Source organism: Galleria mellonella, unplaced genomic scaffold, assembly GCF_026898425.1.
Source record: "Galleria mellonella isolate WM207_F2 unplaced genomic scaffold, CSIRO_AGI_GalMel_v1 utg266, whole genome shotgun sequence".
Classification (NCBI taxonomy): Eukaryota; Metazoa; Arthropoda; class Insecta; order Lepidoptera; family Pyralidae; genus Galleria; species Galleria mellonella.
The window spans coordinates 3,277,127-3,297,609 of record NW_026442061.1 but is presented as its reverse complement, the minus strand read 5'-3'; the positions used below and the strand labels follow the sequence as shown (position 1 = coordinate 3,297,609).

The following is a 20,483-nucleotide window of genomic DNA, read 5'->3' as shown; positions in this document are numbered from 1 at the left end:
CGACCTGATAGGGTATATAACAATATACTTAATCAGGTCGACCTGCCAACCACCGTGGTAAATTCTTTGTTATTTAATTCTTCACGATGGACCAACTGAACTACTTCATTCCCACCATAACTCGTTAATGGCGCTTGTCTGATAGAACATCTGTGCATACCGACATCACAGACGGTGTTACTATTTTCAAACAAAAATATATTTCGTAGTGATTGTTCAAAACGCTTTCAGATAACAAATTCCTTTTCTTTCAAATTTATAAGTAAGCATTGTTTTGCTAACTTGTATAATTCTAAGTACATTATATTAAATTTATGATTATAATTAGTGTCCGACCGAAACAGGTTTTACAGCTGATACAGAACTTTCGGCCTTAGTCTCAGTTTCGACCGAAACCGAAGCCGAAATTTACTGAAACATATTTAAAGTTCAGTCGGACACTAATTATGTTAGAAATAGGTTTATTTTCATACTGCTATAAACTACTGGCCGGTTGTAATTTAAAAAGATGTTTTTAAATTTAGTTGACACACTGTTAGAAACAATCGTTGCTTTTCTGTATTTGCTCTTCTATTAAATTTTATTGTACATTTTTATTGTGTTTATCCACTACGGAAATATTAGTTGATATCTCAAGCTAAATACCAACATCTTACCAGGTTGACCTGCACGCGGTTTCCAATAGAAAACGTGGTTAATTCGCTTTTTTAATGGATGTAAATGACATGGTAATCCCGCCTGCGCTATCAATATACACTGGCGGGATACCAATGAGAGGTGATAGGAGAGAATGAAAAAGCAGTTCAATTAACCCATTGTGACGAATTCAACGATAAATTAGTTATGATAGTTTCCAGAGGGAACTGCGTGGAGGTTAACCTGATAGGGTATATTGATAGCATTGGGGACTAACTTGATTACTAACAACCACTTCCTCTTGGTTAATTCTTATTAGATTTTCATAAAATGTGCCTGTGTTAATATTTATAAGAAAAATTGCACACATATAAATTTATCTATAAGTAGTTTTAACATCAAGCAAAACTGTATCAAATTGAATAAGGTTTTTATGATCTTCTGAAGGTCTAACTTAAAAACTAGTCTATATCATCTTCACACGTCATCCAAAAGTGGTTTATTTTCCTTATATTCAAATCTAAATCACGAAAATAATAACAAGATTTCATGTATCGACAATACAATTTCGAAAATACGTTGCAATTTTTCAAATTTATCGTAGTGTATGTGTGTGGCTGTGATCTAAAGTCATCTGTATAAGTAATCTGTGGTGTAGTGTCATTTGACATTGATATTACCCTTTTTTTATTGTATAAGTACGTAGTTTTTTAAGTGAATCATTGTTTTGGTGTAAATTTTCTTAAGAAAAATAAAGAAATTGTGTTCCTTGTTATATAACTATTAAAAATTTCTGTGATATTTATATTTAGTTTAATAATAATTTAATCAAAATGTCGAATCCTTGGAAGAAATTATCAGCACCGACAGATGTTCAAAATCTCTCTGATATAATGTCAGAAGAATATGCCAAAGGCCTTCAGATTAAAGAGGAAACAATTTTTGCTCAACAAATAGGCGTAAAACTTGAATCTGAAAAGCCTGTAAGCTCTGAATCGAAAGATATATCGTCGGAAATATTTAAACAAATTGAAGACGCAAACGTCAAGAATTTTTGCGACTCTGACGCTATTATTGCAAAAGTGTTGCAATCTCAATTCGACAAAGAGTATGACGATGAAATCAAAAGGGTGGAGAAGAAGCGTAACGGCGAATCAAAGGTGTCTGTGTCGTATGACAACTACCGCAATGTTCCTGAGCATTTATTGTATGATTCTAATTCAGAAGAGGAAGATTATGAGGTGGCAAAGAAACAGGATTGGGATCGCTTCGAAACCAACGAGAAAGAATTCGCAAGTTTATCTAAAAGAGGATTTATTATGAAGGACGGCGAAATGGTCACTAAACACGATAGCGTTATAAACGGTAGAAGGAATGCATGTCGCATGATGACGTTCCCACCGGAGGTGTGTACTGGAGATGGTGCTGGATTTGATATGAAATTGTCCAATCCTGTGTTCAATCATCTTAGAGAGCATACAAAGCAACATCAGTCTCGTAAGCACAAGATGTTAGATAGAAAAGAAAGTCAAGCTACAGCTGAATTGGGTCTAGATGAACCAACAAGACTCATACTCTACAAGTTCGTCAATAATGGCCTCTTGGAAGACATCAATGGAGTGATATCCACGGGCAAAGAGTCAGTAGTGTTTCATGCTAATGGAGATACAACATATCCGGATTTGTCGATCCCTAAGGAATGTGCCATCAAAGTATTTAAAACAACTCTAAATGAGTTCAAAACTAGAGATAAGTATATTGAAGCCGATTACAGATTTAAGGATAGATTCTCTAAGCAGAACCCTCATAAGATTGTCCATATGTGGGCGGAGAAAGAGATGTATAACATCATGAGGATGCAAAAGATTGGTCTCAATTGTCCAGAGATGATATGCCTCAAAAAGCATATTCTATTGATGTCCTTCATTGGTAAAGACAATAAGCCAGCCCCGAAACTGAGAGATGTTATTCTAAAGCCTGAAAAGTGGCAAAGTGTGTACAATGAAGTTGTTGATGCCATGCATAAGATGTACAATGTGGGGCACATGATTCATGCTGATTTATCGGAGTATAACATACTTTGGTGGGACAATAAATGTTGGTTCATTGATGTCTCACAATCAGTGCAACCTGACCATCCAGTTGGCTTGGAGTTTCTACTCAGGGACTGCCGGAATATTTGTAATGTAGGTGTTTATAATTACTTATCAAGAATACTGTGATTCATCATAGCATTCAAACTTTTTTTTCTTTATCAATATGAAGTTACAACCTTTATGGGTTATTTCATCCAGTCATGTTTTTTTGTTATACACTTAACTCTTATTTAAAAAAGCAACAGCTGTGTTTCTTGCCCATTCTTCTCAGCTGAAATTACATTTCAGATTGGGTGGTAGATTTATAAAAAAATCACCATTCAAAAATGCTTATTATTAAGTTTACTTCAATAAAAATGATTTATTATTATTTACTTAATTATGCAACTAGTAAACATTGTTATTGCTTGTTACTATTCTATCTAATCTATATTATGTTAAACAATTTCTTAATAACAAGAGACTGTCATTAATAAGGAATGAAATATCAATCTCCAAGTCTGATAGATTTTTAATAAGAGAATTATTTCAAAATACATATTATAGTTATATCTAACCAGTGTACTCAAAAAAAGAAAATACTTGACTGAAATTGGGATCCTGAACAAAAATACCCCCTAAAGGTCAACAAATAAAACATTTTAATAGCTAAAGCTTACTTTCAAATGAATTAATTGTATTGTATTTGTTCATGATCTTTACTTTTTTATTATGTTTAATTAACATCCTATTTTATTTGCAGTTCTTTGAAAAAAAAGGTGTTACTGATATGAAGACGGCTGAAGAGCTTTTTAAATCAATCACAGGGTTTGATGAAGTGGACGTTAATTTACTTGAAGGTGTTCATACAACATTCAATGCACTATCTTCCAGATTTGAAATAGCACCTGATGATAACAGGAATATCAGTTATCCATTTGAGTACTGCTGGAATAAGACCAATGAGGGCAAGCAGGTCAAGAGTAATAAAAATGACAACGACGACGACGAATTTGAGGAGATGTGGACTCATTCCCAGAAAGACGGGGTTGACACTGCTACCAATTTTGGTAACATATTGACTGATACTGTTACTGATGCAAATGTTTCAACAGTCGGAGAAACTGTAAATGCTGTGGATGAGAAAGTCAATTTTGGTAATGAAATAGAGGTGACTGTGCCAATTGATGGAGGCATAAGTAGTTGTAGTAAACATAAAAAGTCTTAAAAAACATGTTATAATTAATTTGAGCTCATCAAAAAGACGTGTCCAATTACGACAAAAGATATGAAGAAAATTATAATCTGAATCATAAATTTTACAATTTGATTTTTTCTACTAAATCAATGATAGTTTTTAATATTTAAGTGCATTTTAGTATATAAAAAAAAATTGAGGAATCTTTACCTTTTAATAATTTACTTCTATTGGTTAATTACTTCAAAATCTTAAAAATGAATCAACATTCTATTTTTGTAATTGATTAAAGTTATGACACCAGAAAAAGAAAAAAACTACAGATTTCTAAGATATTACATAATGGAATAAGAAGTGTACCAATGGTATATAGTGATATAAAAAAATGTTGCAATATATATGAAGTTTGTGTTTTATTACAAAACAAAAGATGAGTATAAGACTAAATAAAACATGTGCTTTATTTATTTTTATAATAATTATTTCACAATATTTGATATCATAATAATTATATTGTTTGCTTATTATTTCTTTTATCAGTTTCTTTAATCACTCTAATTACAAAATTCATATCTATATTTATTAATTTTACTTTAATTTTTTTTTTATACAACTTAGAATGGCAAACAAGCTGACGACCCACCTGATAGAAAGTGGTAACCGTCGCCTATAGACATGAGCAGTACCATGGACATAACAGAGTATACTGTTTCGCCCATTATACCCCTCATGTGTTGCCATTCTTGAGAACTCAGGTGTTATTCCTCTGTACCCAGCAAATTCACGCCATATCCCACCCTTCAAACCGAAACACAGCCATGCAAACACAACTGCTTCACGGTTGAAACACGAATGTGACAGAGGTACCCAAGCAATTGACTTTTTGTACATTTGGACAGTCTCCCTCTAGTATTAATATTACAAATACTATATAAATGTTCTATAAAATAAAATTTCATTTATTCATTTATACACAACTATTTAATAAATTATTATAACTAATAAGAAAAATCTTTGCATTTACACACACAATAACATTTAAAAAAAAATATTTAAGACCAACATCAACTAAAAACATATTAATTGAACTTATATAAAACTGAAAATATATATTAATTTTGAATTTAATCTTATTATGGATAAATTTAGGGACAGCACAATTAATCATGATTTTTTTTTTATTGTGAATCAAGTATTTTGTAAGCGATAAGAAACTATTTTAATACTATACATGATTTTTCCATAAAAAGTTACAAAAGTGTGGGTAGTTCTAGAAAAACACTGACACAGATTTATTGATATACAACAAATCTATTAAAAAATTAGTTCATATTGATCCTTACAATAAATATTTCGCTGTCACCATTTAAAATGTAATTTAGAATTACATTAAGAGAAATAGTGTTTGTGAATCAATCCCAATGTTTTACTATATGTACTAACATAAATTATCCACAAACTAGAATTGTATGTATTATTAGAAACAAGAAATAATATCAGAGACCACATAATCTGCCTTTCGCTTTATTTGTAATGTAATTCTGGTTTCTATTAAAAAAAAAAATTCTCAGTGCAATAGCACATGTTTACGGTGTCTATATGGGAAGGTGGGGGGGGAAAGGGATTGTTAGTAATAGGGCTTAACAGCCTCATTGCTAGCAATATACCCCATCGGAATGATCTTCACGCGGTTTCCTCTGGAAACCATCTTAGGTAATTCATAAGCAATTGGCCAGTATTGGCAAACTGACCTTTTATTCTCACCTATCATCACTCCTGCCTCACCTCACTGGTGCTCCGCCAATGTATACCGATACCATACAAAAATACGAATGTGGAAGGAAATCCCTAATCCTATACTATCTATGTAACTACTTGAGAATCAATCTAATATCTGCCTTATCATGGAACATCATATATAATCCATAAATAATTGTTTATGCAAGCCATCGCCACAAAAGCCAGGAACAGTTCTGAATCACCTGCATTGACAGGCATAAGATTGGTGTTCTGCACATACTAATTTAAATACGATCTTACACTGTCACAATACTGAGTCAATCTAATTTCGGTATTTATTTTGTCCAATAAAAATGCTTGCTGCATAGTGAGGAACCCTTTTGTGTCTGCACAAACACAGATTAATGAATTTGCATCGCCTGTCGTGCTTGAAATTATAATGGACTGAAGTTTTAATCGCAAATCGATGTTTACTGGAAATGCTGAAAAAAAAAAACAATTCTTGAAAACTCTTGTTGATATAAAATGAAGTACATACTTATGAACATTAACATATAATGGAAGAGATTTTAATGTACTCATAAAGGTTATTTTTTTAATGTAAAAAAAGGAAAAAGTTGTAAAAAAAATGTTTAGACTACTAAGTATAAACCTTAGATTATAAAGTTTATTGATTGACAACGCATGAGACAGAAAATATAATAACCTGTATGTTAGAAAGAGAGAGAAAATCTATACTTATAATAAATCTGTAAAGAGGTCAATTCTGTACATGAAATATATTTCCAAAATAACTATCAGCGGGTGATTAGTGATCGATACTGATGTCAAAAATGCAATCAGTAAAATTTTTGTCTGTCTCTCTGTATGTTCGTTATAGAAACAAAACTACTCAACGGATTTTAGCGAAACTTGGTACAATTATTCTTCATACTCCTGGGCAGGTTATAGTATACTTTTTATCACGCTACGATTAATAGGAGCAGAGCAGTGAAGGGAAATGTTGGGAAAACGGGAGAAGTTACTCCATTTTTAAGCTTCCATCGCGTGTGCAGCCTTAATGTCCACCCGTGGGGCGCCGGGACGGGCCGCTAGTAAGATAATTATTTGCACAAGATATGCTCGAAGCTGTTATGGTAGCAGATATATTAAGTATATAATCTAATCATTTTATAATCAAGTAAGGTTGATTCCATTATATCAGTGTTTTTCAAACTTTTACATGACATGACCCCCTTAGAGTGCAAAAATATTTTGCTATCTCCTACCCTCCGCGGTTCCTAACTTCCTTCCTCAGTACATTTTTATTTATTTTCGTACTTAGATATTAGTTAAATACAATATAATAAATAAATAGTACACAATAAAGTACCTAAAACATGCATCGATTACGTTGCAAAAATGTTATTGTTTAAGGCTTGGTGACTCTGCGACTCCCATGTTTTTCAAAGTGTGGGTCGTTTTGAAATACATTATTTTATATCATCTCGAATAAAAGCTAATAAGTTTAAATATCCAAAATAAATGCTAGAATAGATAAAGTACTAAGTTATATTGTTTGCTGCTGTAATACACTAATAAAATACTATATAAAACAAAAAAATAGGATACATTTGAATATTTACCATCACTATCACAGTCATTGAGTATACTCGTAAACAAATTCTTCAAGGAGTCTGGTTTGTTTTCATCCATTGGTTTCACAAGTAATGCCAGAAGCACCCTGCTGACTTGAACCCTACAAGTTTATTGTGAGACACTTTAGTATAGTAAAACTCCTAGGACTGCAAAATAGACAGCCTTTTTCCCAGTTAAAAGCACATATTTCCTTATGAGTCCTTGAAGTATTTAAAAAAAAAAATGGTTTTATGTGACAATATATGGTATCACATCATTCTATTTACTTTATAAATGAATCTTTTCTATTCTGGTTAACAAAAAGTATTTCTAAAACTGCTGTTGATCTGGTTAGTGTCCTTATACTTACTCTGCTAGAATATTCTCAGGTATATTCAATATCTTGTCAACTATTGTATTGGCTGTATCAAGAGCAATGTCCCACTTCTCTAAAAAAAAAATATAAAATAAAAAATTATAAGCTTACATCTAAGAAATATTATTTTTAGAATTTTACTGTTCTATTCATTCATTTCACTATTTTATTCATTAATGAATAAAATAGTGAAATAATATATTTGTATGTAATATTAAGGTTGCAGGACACCACCAGGTTTCATAGTTGGTGATGAGATGATATGTAGCTATGTTATGCATGTATGTCTGACTTAATAAGATATACATAAGTACAATAAGAAGTGATATAAGTTTGCCAATTTTCTAATAACACAATCTGTGTAAAAGTTAACTTTATAACACGTTTGCATGCAATAACTCAACAACAGAATGTTAATTACAATTCCATGAACTGAATATTTTTAGTTATTTATTTATTTTATTAACTGAATGAGCTTTACAGTATCCTAATGTGCTCACCCAGAAAGCATCCGTAAAATAACAAATATGTTTAATTAAAAAGAATAAGATTTCACTCAAATAGAAATAACATTAGATCTTAAATCTCTGAACACAAACACTCTATGGTCATCCAATGAAGTTCCAGCAAGTTGGAGGCATATTGTGCTGTAGTGTACCATGGAAACATGGAGCATGTATATTTCTGGTATTCCTCACGCTTTGACAGACAAATTAAATGTAAATAATTCTAGAACATATTAAATGCAACCCAAAGTGTGAATATGATGAAATAAACTAAAAAGAAATATAATTACCGCATTCAATTAGTAAGTTGAGTATAGTCCTCATACACATTAGCTTCATTGTTTTGTTTTCAATATTTTCTAAAGCTTGTTCATAATAGGAAATAGCCTCCAGCTTATGGTTGAAGGAAACCAAATTGCTCGCCAACTCCATGAGTATAGATGTTCGCATCAAAGAATTCTCTGGATATTTGTTTAATGCTTGATTGAAACATCCTATTGCTGCCTGAAATTTAAAATGCATTTTAAAATCATAATCATATTAAGAAAATGCAGTATATCTATTATACATATAGTATTAAGCAAACAAAATAAAAATTTATCTGTATGAATAACAAACTTTACAATATTAAAGGAAAACATTTTTATGTATTTTAAGGCCTATGTCCAGCAGTAAATGGATAATGGCTGAAATAATGATGATGACAATATATTTAAAAAAAAGTAGGGATTATATTTATTTATTCATCTATTAAGACACATGTTTTAATTCTATCTATAACTTTTTCGAGTTTTTTCACGAAATTTTAAAGTATGAAAACATTACCCATGTTTACCTCCAAATTTTCTCTATCTGTACTAGAAAACTTAAGAGACACAAATTTGTGTTCAGCTTTCATGAACTGTCGTGCAGCAGCCAGATACTGCTCCGCTTCACCCAGAGAATTACCAGCGGAGGCCTCGCACTTGGCTGCACCCACGTACGCATGACCAGCAAACGCTGGTTGCTCAGAATGTTCGCATTGAATTGCCAAGCCTACAAATTCGTTTGTTGCCTCGGATATATTAGGTTTCCTCATAAAACGTCTGTAATATCAATTCATAAGATATACAATTAAAATATGTTTAGAACAAGCAATGAAAATTTCTAAATATTAATAAAATGGTAAATTACTTTTTGAGTTTAGCGTTTATGTTCATGTATTGTTCATTAAAGCTTGCGTAAAGATCTGTCGCCATAATTTAATAGGTATTCACTTAATTTCCTAAAATATTCAATTATTCGTAGGAAAATAAAAAGTAATATTTTGGAAAACAATAAAAGCACAGATTAGAAAAACTATGGCACAAATTACAGAGACTATGTTTAAAGAAATCATTACCCTAATATCGGGGTGAACGCCACAAAAAAAAAAGTGTCTAAAAGTTACTATCTTTACTGAGAAAAAAAATTAAATATTTTGTTTTTTTAAATTATTTGCCATTTGTAAAGCAAAAATTAATAAAATAAAATCAATATATGTATTTTGTATCAATATAAAATTCTTATATTTTAGGATATTTTAATATTTTTAATTGTAAGAGGGATTTTAAATTTATTTCTATTGTTTGAACTATTAAATAGCTTTGTGTATGTTAAGAATTAATTATGACATCATAAACTGCCAAAGTCAAAAGTTGTCAAAATCAAATGCACTTCTTTGACGTGTCAGATATTTGTAATTTAGTTCTTTCATATATTATAGTTTAATTTTTTGCATATTTCTCTATTTTGTATGAAATGGTTTCTTGTTAATAATAATTATTATTTGTATTAATAAGTGCGTAGGAGTAGTGAAACATGGATTTCTTAAAAAGCGGTCTCAAGACGGTGCTTGGTGCTCCGGAGCCCGGGCAACAACCTTCGGCGGCTGAAACGGTGACTATTTGATGCATTTTATCATCTACTGACTATTTAATAAATATATATGATCATTATACATAATTCTTGATGTTTATTTGATACATAAGAAAATGTTCACAAAGATTTCTGAACTTCTTGCTTAATAACAAATTGTGTAATATTTGATGCTTATTTAGTGTATATTACAATTATTAATACGCTAAATGTATTACAGTATCATTCGTTTACGTTCCTAGTTAAGAATTCTATACATTTAATATAACATGTAATAATTTTTAAGTATTCCTTATTTTATGGATTTAGATGAATTTAAAAGTTATGGAAATATTATTGGCAGCTTTCCAAATCTAATAATTTTATCAGTAAGTAGCCGCAAGGACGGAATTCTTGTCCTATATAAATGTACTGTTCATTGAGGCATAAATTTTTATTAAAATGAAAACAAATAAGTTTTTTTTAATTCTTAACTAATTAAATACAGTTCAGGATTAATGTAATTTATATAAAAATTGAGCATATGGATTCACCATTACTTTTAGATTTTTTGAGAAAGTTACTCTAGTTTGTTTTTTCTAAATTAATACATTTATAAAAGTATAATATTATTTTAGAGGAAATTGATGTTGTTAGCATTGGATCATGGTACTGATGGTTCACCATGATTGGTTCAGTGGAGAAGAGGCCTGTACTCAGCAGGGTGTTTAAATAATGATGATACTATTATTTTATTCTGAAACAAAAGTAACTTTAACTATTAATCTAATACAGCCTCTTCTAAATGTCACAATTTGACTCAAATTATGACTACTTGTCTCTATTTGGATACTTTAATCATATGAAGTAATTTAAATGGTTGAACAATTTTAAATGAAATGAATAAACTTCTCCAATTGTATTATAGATTAATTTATTTATCTTACCAATATGTATTCATTTGCAAATTGTTTACCTTAATAATTTGTTTATAATTGCCCCTTAACAATATTTTGATTTGACTTACTTTTAATTTTTTTTTTTTATATAATGTATAACAGATTTTTTTTTATGTTTCATAAACTTTTGTCTGACATCTATTTTTCCTCTTGTCTTTTCTTTCATCACCCATATCTATTTTATTTTCAATATTCCTAACATTGAGAGTTAAATGATTACTCAAAAGGAATGAAAAATATATGTGTGATTAATTTTTTCCAGGTTGAACGTTTAGTCGACAGAGTAAACAACTCTACACTGTTAGAGGACCGCAGAGATGCATGCAGGGCTCTCAAGGCGATGTCGCGCAAGTACAGAGTGGAGGTCGGAGCGCAGGGCATGGAAACTTTGAAACAGGTTGGTACCACTCTTAGTGGTCTTATTGAATTATGGTCATACTAAAAAACAAACATTTTTAATATTTCTGAATGATTATTAAAAAATGCTCTTATATAATATAGTTTAATAGTGAATTGTTTTTTTTTGCTATAAGGTTTTTATTAACCTATTACTGAAGGTTTACACATTAATAATAAGAAGTATTTAGAAATCTTAAAATCAAAATAGTTATTAAAAAAATTATATATTTTATTTGATAATTTGATGTGGACACTAAACTATGAGTATATCTCAATCCTACTAATGTGTAAATATGCATTGTATTGCATATGACTTTAATATTTATTTAACATTACTTGTACATCAAGTTGTTCATTACAAAAAAAAAAAAAAGGATTTCATAGATTCTTTATAATAATTTCTATTATTCTTTATAAAAATTCTTAATAAGATTCTCAACCAAATATTATAGATGTATAATTTAATTCCACTCCAGAATTTTATGAGTCCATCATAGTGTAAAAGAGATATACAGTTGTACATATCAGATTATACTTTGCATGGTAATTGAATTATTATTATTTACTCTACAATTTTCAGGTGTTAGAGCTAGACAGAGCTGACAATGAAACAATAAATTATGCATTGGACACCCTCAACAACGTCATGTCACCTTCGCAGTTCGAAGAAGAAGAGGACAATCCTCACATACCCATGAACATTGGTGAACAATTCACAGAAATGTTCATAAAAGACCACCACAATATTCAACTTGTTTTAGAATTACTAGACGAGTATGACTTTAGAGTTAGACTGTCCGTAGTACAGCTACTGACTTCGTTGCTAACAAATAGACCTAAAGACATACAGGAGATTATTCTAGTAAAACCCATGGGAGTATCCAAAATGATGGACCTCTTAAGTGACACTAGGGAGGTTATACGTAACGAAACGCTCCTGTTACTGATCAAATTGACAAAAGGAAATGCTAATATACAGAAAATTGTTGCCTTCGAGAATGCCTTTGATAGATTATTCGAAATAGTGTCATCTGAAGGTTACTCCGATGGGGGAATCATTGTTGAGGACTGTTTACTGTTAATGTTGAACTTATTGAAGAATAATAGTAGTAATATTTACTTTTTCAAAGAAGGCAGCTACATACAAAAGATGCTGCCAATGTTTCATGCTCCGGATGAGTCCGAGGATGCTGGTTGGTCGCCGCAGAAGGTCTCTAATGTACATTGCATGCTACAAATTGCCAGAACTCTAGTATCGCCCAGTAACTCTGTACAGATCATATCCTGTTGCCAAAAAATCATGAAGAATGTAGGTTTATTGGATTCGTTGTGCAATATTTTGATGGCTAGTGGCGTGCCTGCGGACATATTGACTGAGACAATAAATACTGTTGGGGAAGTAGTGAGGGGAGATGTGACGAACCAGGATTTCTTAGGCAATGTCATGGCGCCGTCCAATCCGCCACGTCCCGCCATCGTAGTGCTCCTTATGTCTATGGTCAATGAAAAACAGCCGTTTTCTCTAAGGTTAGTGCTTTTTTTTTAGAATCACTATATATGTATTCTTGGTTCTTTTCAACCGACTTCAAAAATTATCTATTTAGTTATATATATTTTTATGCTTGTTACCTCATAACTCCTTCAGTTATAAACCTATTTAGATTTTTTTATCTATCTAAAGGGAAATACTTAAAGATTGGCCCTGGGCCAATCTGTTCCCCCCATTTGAAACATTATTGCTTTCATAAGCTTTCTGTTTTTACCTAATGGTTAGCTGGTAGAGAATGCCATATGGCATTAAGCTCGCCACTTGTACATAGTTTTATTATACAAAAAAGAAAAAAATAAATGATAACTCTAAAACCTTGTTAAATTACCTACATATGAATATACTACAATATCTTTAAATTACGTACTCGTATAACGGGAATTTTATGAACTTACTACCTTCGTCGTTTCTGCCAATTCTTTCGACTTATACGAAAGACTTCATCACGATAAACGGCGCTTTGCATCACAGCGTTTCGCCTTGCACTGCAGACTACAGTTCACAAAGCCCGTGAAGACATTGGTGCATAAAATTTTCATTATATATATATATATATAAAGGTATTTGAAAATCCCAATGCTAGTGGTTTACATCGGATTTTCCCCTTGTATTTTGCATATAAAGAATTATATATATATATATATATATATATATATATATATATATATATATATATATATATATAATAGTGTTATTTTGATTTAAAAAATAAACTACTGAACTGATTTTGATAAAATTTCTATTAAAGATAATAATAATAATGTTTATTTATTTATTTATCTCAAAACTTTTTTGCTAGCCAAATTGAGAACCTCCATCTTTTTTAAAATAAATTGTATTTATTTATTTAGTTTATTTGGGTTAACAACAGCGTTTTACATGATTAAATATATAACACATTTAGTAAATGCTAGCCAGTTACAATTATCCACAGTGTAAAACATAAGCACCCATAAAGCAAATAATACCCAAATACCAAAAATTTTAAAAATAATATTTTACAATGTATCCCCAACAGGTGTGCCGTGCTGTACTGCTTCCAATGTTACCTCTACCACAACGAGATGAGCCAAGCGGGGCTGGTGCAAACTCTGCTGCCGTCGTCCACCGATGTCTCCAGCCTGACCAGTGGCCAGCTTCTCTGCGGGGGGCTGTTCTCGTCTGATGTCCTATCCAACTGGTTCTCCGCTGTGGCCCTGATGCATGCCTTAACTGAGAATCCAGCGCAGAAGGAGCAGCTCCTCAGGGTGTTATTGGCAACGAATATAGGGAGCTCTCCAGTGTCGCTGCTGCATCAGTGCACATTGTTGCTACAGCAAACGACGAAACTTCAGTCTAAGGTTGGTTTTCTCCGAAATGTCTATACTGATTGTTTTTCGCCAAAATCAGCCAATCGTTTTATTCACCATATCAATCTTTAACTGTCCATTGCTGAACAGGATTCCTTCCTCAGAAGGGGAGTTTTGCCAGTAGTTGCCACGCTTGGCAGGCGGGTTGGTGACCGCAGTTAGGCTTTTTTTTTAATGAGTGATAATGAAATGGTCCTTTCCACCAATGGTCCACCTTCGCTATCAGTACACACTCGCAGGGCACCACTGAGAGGTGATAGGTGACGATGAAAGCAGGTCCATTAGCCCATCGTGATGAATTCCACTAGAATTAACCACGATAGTTTTCAGAAGGAACCGCTTGGGGGTTGACTTGATAGAGTGTATTGCTAGTAATGGGGAAATTAGACCCCATAACTTTTTTTTTTTTACAACACAGGGGGCAAACGTGCATGCGGCTCACCTGATGGTAAGTGACTACCGCCGCCCATGATCACCCACAACACCAGCGGCATTGCAGGTGTGCTGCCGGCCTTTTAAAAAGGAATATACTCTTTTCTTGAAGGTTATGTTGTCGTATCGGTTCGGAAATACTGCTGCTGGAAGTTGATTCCAAAGAATGGTTGTGCGTGGAAGAAAGTGCCTTGAAAAACGCACGGTGGAAGACCGCCACTCGTCCAGATGATTGGGATGAAACTTTAGTTTGTGGCGGGTTGTACGGTGGTGAAAATCAGCAGCAGGTATCAATCCGAACAATTCCTCAGAACACTCCCCATGATAAATTCGGTAGAAGATGCACAGAGATGCAACATCTCTGCGCAGTTTCAGTGGATCAAGTCGGACAGTAAGGCGTTGACTATCGATTATTCGAGCCGCCCGACTTTGAATGCGGTCTAACGGAAGGAGTTGGTACTGTGGCGCTCCTGCCCACAGGTGAGAACAGTATTCCATATGCGGCCTGACTTGGGCTTTATATAATTTCAGGCGGTGTTCTGGCATGAAATATCGTCTCACCCTATTGAGCACTCCTAACTTTTTGGAAGCTATCTTAGCCTTCTCCTCCAGATGACCGCAAAACTGGACGTCGCAAGACATATCAACGCCCAGAATTCCTAGACTCGACTTTTTATCAAGGGAAGTGCCCTGAAAGTGAGGAGATACGACAAACGGCGTCTTTTTTGCGGTAAACGCGCAGACTTGTGTCTTTTTGGGGTTAAATTGGACAAGATTTTGTTCACCCCAGATCGAAACTTGATGGAGAGAAGTTTCGATTTCAGACACAAGTCTATTCCGGCACTCATCGGTATGTGCCCGCGAGATCTTTGCATGACCGGTATATAATGTATCTCCTGTACTGTCGTCTGCATAGCAATGAATATTACTTATCTGTAACATATCATTGATATGCAGAAGAAACAGAGTCGGAGATAGTACACAACCTTGCGGGACTCCAGCATTCAAAGGTTTTAAATCAGAGCATGCTCCGTCGACTACGACCTTAATGCTACGTTCCTTGAGAAAACTGGCGACCCAAATGCAGTCTCGCAGGCAACCCAAATGAAGGTAGCTTTGAAAGCAGCGCTCTATGCCACACCCGATCAAAGGCCTTCGCAATATCCAGACTAACTGCTAAGGCCTCTCCCTTACTCTCGATTGCCACTGCCCATCGGTGTGTTAAGTAAGCTAAAAGATCACCGGCCGAACGTCCCTGTCGAAAGCCGTACTGGCGATCACAGATCAGCTGGTGCTCTTCTAGGTACCGGAGCAGTTGACGGTTAATGATGGATTCCATAACCTTCGAGAATAAGGAAGTGATAGCTATGGGCCTATAGTTAGCTGGATCTGAGCGATTACAATCCCTTTCCTGCCGCAGTTAGGCTTTGGTGATGGTTTAGAGATACACTGCTGGCCATCCCTCTACTATTAAGTTCTCTTACAAAACCCATGGAAAAAGAAGGGGTAGTCGAATTGGTCCCGGCGTTGATATAGACCTGTTCAAACATGAATATTACAATTTAAATTCCAGGTGGCTCTCCTCATGTTGTTATCACAATGGATGAGCTACTGCCCACCAGCGGTGAGCGCCTTTCTCAAGGTCCCGGGAGGTGTCGGCTACCTCGTCAACCAGACGTGTTCAAACGAGCACGACGACAACGAATACCTTCTCCAAGGTCTCTCCGCCTTCCTGCTGGCCATCTGTATACACTTCAACGATGACTCAGCAGAGAACTACACAAAGGACTCCTTGAAACAGCTCCTGCTGAAGAGGATCGGTATGGAGACCTTCACGGCCAAGTTGAGCGAAGTGACCAAGCACGAGCTCTACAATAAAGCGGCGAAACACCCCCAGCTGAGGGTGAAGATGCCGGCAGAGATATTGATAGACTACGAATTTTGCAGGCTCTTCAAAGTTTTAGAAAGTAAGTACTTTAGTAAGTAATTTTTGTGTATTTGTTCGTTTGTAATGTATAAACTCAAAACTTTTTTTTTAACGTCTGGAAAATGCTTTATGCAGACCCATACACCTTGCTGGAGGTGAATGGGTACTGTGGGAATCCCCCCGTAAGGTGGGGGTGTACCCACCAAAAACCAGACGATATACCCTCGAGGTGCCATGTCGGAAACATGGGTTCGCTTTCGCACTCACCACATCTCCGACGGCAGCGACCCGCCCCCTAATGGTAAGAGCAGGTTTCCTCTCTCAAGATAGGGTGGATGGCGTGCTCATCCTACCACTCGGGGGATGCACCGGTATATTATCACATCCCCCAGGATAAACTCAAAACCTACTCAACCAATTTTAGAATTCTTTCACTTATATACATCTACTTTATGGACAAATAACATTGGTTATATATTATTTTCGAAAAAAATATTATAAATTTATATTTGAAAAAAAAGATGCAACAGTTGTTTCTTGTCTGTTCTTCTTATCTGAAATTGCATTCCGAACTGGGCGGTAATTTATAAAAAGACGAGTATCCAAAAATATTTATTTATAATAAATAGTTCACTTTAATACAAATTATTTATTATTATTATTATTAGAGATCTCTACGAAAGTTACAATAATGTTACCCAAGATGTCATAAAAAACGTGTATTAAAAAATTTACTTACCAAAATCAATATAAACTACTAATTTATCTATCTACCCATGCGAAACCGTGACGAATCGCTAGTTAATGTATAAGACTGGTATATACCCAACACTTGGACCATGTTGTCCATTTTACTTTCTCGTGGGTGTCGTAAGAAACAATGAAAAATTTAGTGGTCGAAGGATGAACAGCAGTGTCCCTCTTAAAACATCACCACAGTCTAACTGCGGTTGGCAACCTGCCTGTCAAGCATGGCAACTCCTAGAACCTACCAGGGGGGGGGGGCTATGTTCAGCATAACTGATATGATGATAATCATCCTTGTGCTTACTCACATCTGTGTCTGACCCTATGTGATCACAAGTTGAGCTATTATAAAGAAAAAATAATGTTCCATTCCAGGTGTCCTGATCCAAAGCCTAATAGAAAAGAAACAGGATGAGAGCAATGAGCTGAACCATGAGCGGTCGTCCCCGGAGAGTGGCACGCTGGAGCAGTACAAGAGTCTCATCAGGCAGCAGGACGCGAGGCTGCAGGAGCTGTTGTCGCAGGTCGAGGGGCTGGTGCAGCAGAACCAATCGTTACAGGTATATATTTATCCACTATGTTATGTTTTTTTTTACACTGAGGCAAACGAGCATGCGGCTCACCTGATGGTAAGTGACTACCGCCGCCCATGATCACACACAACACCACAACACAACACCAGAGGCATTGCAGGTGTGCTGCCGGCCTTTTAAAAAGGTATATGCTCTTTTCTTGAAGGTTATGTTTAAGTAATAATAGAGTATGCTACTCTTTTAATAAAATACAAATTAAATTGAAAATAGAAAAAAGCACGTCTATTAAATATTGAGAAAACTTTATACACATAACATCAATTTATTTAACTCTTTGTTGCATCAAAGATTAATACTGTATATATATATATATATATATATATATATATATATATATATATATATGGATACAAGAAAAAAGAACTGGCTGCAAACCAGCGCTGTGCAGCTGTACACACTGCACTGGGACACTCGCAGCATCAGCGAAGCCAGTTCCTTTGGCCTGATATGAGATACTTCTTATATATATATATACATATGTATAGAAGTAATGTATATTACCTCTGTATTTTATGTTGTATACTATGTGTTTTTCTGGCAATAAAATATTTTCTATTGTATTAAAAAAAACATGGTAGCTATTTGGCGCAAGAAGTGTATTTAATAAAAACAATTTAATTGATTATATAATTTTTTAAGCCAATTTTAATAAATAAATTTATGACTGCTGTTAAACTTTTGTTAAAATGTTGGGACACTTGATACGGCACGACGAACTTATGAACATTATAATAGAAGGCAAGATAGAAGAAAGGAGGGGAAGAGGGAGACCGAGACATAGTTACATGAGGTAGATCAAGGAAGGAGTTGATGTCGTGTCGTATCAAGAGGTGAAGAGACTCGCTGAAAATCGTAGTGAGTGGCAAGAGCTCCACCGACAAGAGCGCAGCTCTTAAATAGATAGATAGATAGGTTAAACTCTTAAATATTGAAAAATATAAATATTCATACATCAATATTTCACGTGTTTAAAAACAATATCATCAATTACAGGGCGCCCTGAACGACTCACTAGCATCGAACTCCCATCTCAAAGACGAGAATACGATGTTGAAAGCTCAATTGTCCACCGCCAAATCATTACCAAGCAACCAAGTTCAGCCGCCAAGTCAAGACAACACCAAGTTAATAGAATACGAGGAAAAGATCAAACAGCTAACGGCCGAAGTCACACGACTGGATACGGATTTGAGGGTATCGCGGGACAGTCAGAAACTCGCCGCCGAGGAGTTGGAGACGCTGAGGAAAGACCAAGATGACTTGTTGGTGTTGTTCGCTGATCAGGTATGCTCTACTATTGAAGACGGAAAGCTTTTTCTTGAAAACCTACTTCAATAAAGTGTATTTTGACTTTTACAAGCATTACACGCTGAATTGTCGTTTTTTTTTTATGGATGACAATGGAATGGTAACCCCGCCCGCGCTATCGGTATACACTGGCAGGGCACCAGTAAGAGATGATAGGTGAGAATGAAAAAGCAGGTCAATTAGCCCAACGTGATGAATTCACTTGGAATTCAGTACGATGGTTTCCACAACCCCCCCCCCCCCCCGAATTGCCGTGTAATTCCCGGCATAGAATACGCCACCCCTTCCTTTCCCGTGGGTGTTGTAAGAGGCGACTAAGGGAGCTTATGGTGGAGGGACGGGCATCGGCGTACTTTAAACATCATTAAAACCTAACTACTGTTCCCAACCTGCGTGCCAAGCGTGGCATTTACTGGTAGAACGGGAAGATCGGTCACGCGAACGAAGTTGCGGGTAATAGCTAGTTATACATAAAAAAGTAGGTATTAAAATTTTATCATTTCTTATTGTAAACTCAACCTTCTGTATTAATTTCCAGGATTTGAAGTTGAATGAATACAAAATGCGTTTGATCTCACTGGGCCAACCAGTCGACGAAGATTCTGTGGAGCCGCAGCAAAATCTCACGTAATCAATAGTTTTATTTTAGCTTATTTTAAAAAAATCCTTATAAAATATCTGTATGTACATTTAATATTTATTGTATAATTATTAATTTAAATTAAAAACCAAATCCATTCAAATTATATTAAATGTTTTATTTATACTGATAAAATCTTAGAGACTTAAGACTATCCACAGTAAGAACATCAAGTCATCACTGTTTATAATTAGTGTAATAAATAATTATAATTAATATAAAAAATATATAATTAATATATATTTTTTTTTATTTTCTATAATATTAAATATATTTTGCCATATGTATTACCGTTATTATTTATTCGCGGGCAAAAAAATGTCAAATATATCGGAAGATTTGTATGTTTAATTTGGCGGGAATTTTGCCCGCGTATTGAAAAAAAATTTTTTTTTTAATTTTTATAAGGGCCTAGCCCCTTGTCACGGGCAAAACAATAAATAAAAATAAAAAACTTGATTGGTGTATTTATAATCTCGTACAGGGAATTATCGACGGGAAATAATACCCCGACAATTTATTATAATACTAGCGACTCTATATTCTATAAACTAGCC

The 20,483-nt window shown here is 34.2% G+C and overlaps 3 protein-coding genes across 3 annotated transcripts; 2 read left to right on the top strand and 1 right to left on the bottom strand.

Annotated features, from left to right (window-relative positions):
* Nucleotides 1-1,305: 1,305 nt before the first annotated feature.
* On the top strand, nt 1,306-4,487 carry LOC113516055 (serine/threonine-protein kinase RIO3). Its single transcript, XM_026900400.3, has 2 exons — nt 1,306-2,822; nt 3,475-4,487. The coding sequence occupies exons 1-2, from the start codon at nt 1,470-1,472 to the stop codon at nt 3,937-3,939; spliced, it is 1,818 nt and encodes a 605-aa protein (XP_026756201.2). The 5' UTR covers nt 1,306-1,469; the 3' UTR covers nt 3,940-4,487.
* LOC113516056 (uncharacterized) lies at nt 4,486-9,554 on the bottom strand. Its single transcript, XM_026900401.3, has 6 exons — nt 9,322-9,554; nt 8,984-9,233; nt 8,439-8,652; nt 7,637-7,715; nt 7,275-7,387; nt 4,486-6,131 (listed from the first exon to the last, which is right to left on the bottom strand). Exons 1-6 carry the CDS (start codon nt 9,384-9,386, stop codon nt 5,929-5,931), a joined length of 924 nt encoding a protein of 307 aa, XP_026756202.1. The 5' UTR covers nt 9,387-9,554; the 3' UTR covers nt 4,486-5,928.
* A 270-nt stretch (nt 9,555-9,824) lies between these two features.
* On the top strand, nt 9,825-20,383 carry LOC113516244 (general vesicular transport factor p115). The gene is made up of 8 exons (XM_052895264.1): nt 9,825-10,065; nt 11,245-11,379; nt 11,962-12,908; nt 13,949-14,270; nt 16,285-16,678; nt 17,761-17,945; nt 18,972-19,262; nt 19,825-20,383. Exons 1-8 carry the CDS (start codon nt 9,988-9,990, stop codon nt 19,915-19,917), a joined length of 2,445 nt encoding a protein of 814 aa, XP_052751224.1. The 5' UTR covers nt 9,825-9,987; the 3' UTR covers nt 19,918-20,383.
* The last annotated feature ends 100 nt before the right edge of the window (nt 20,384-20,483 follow it).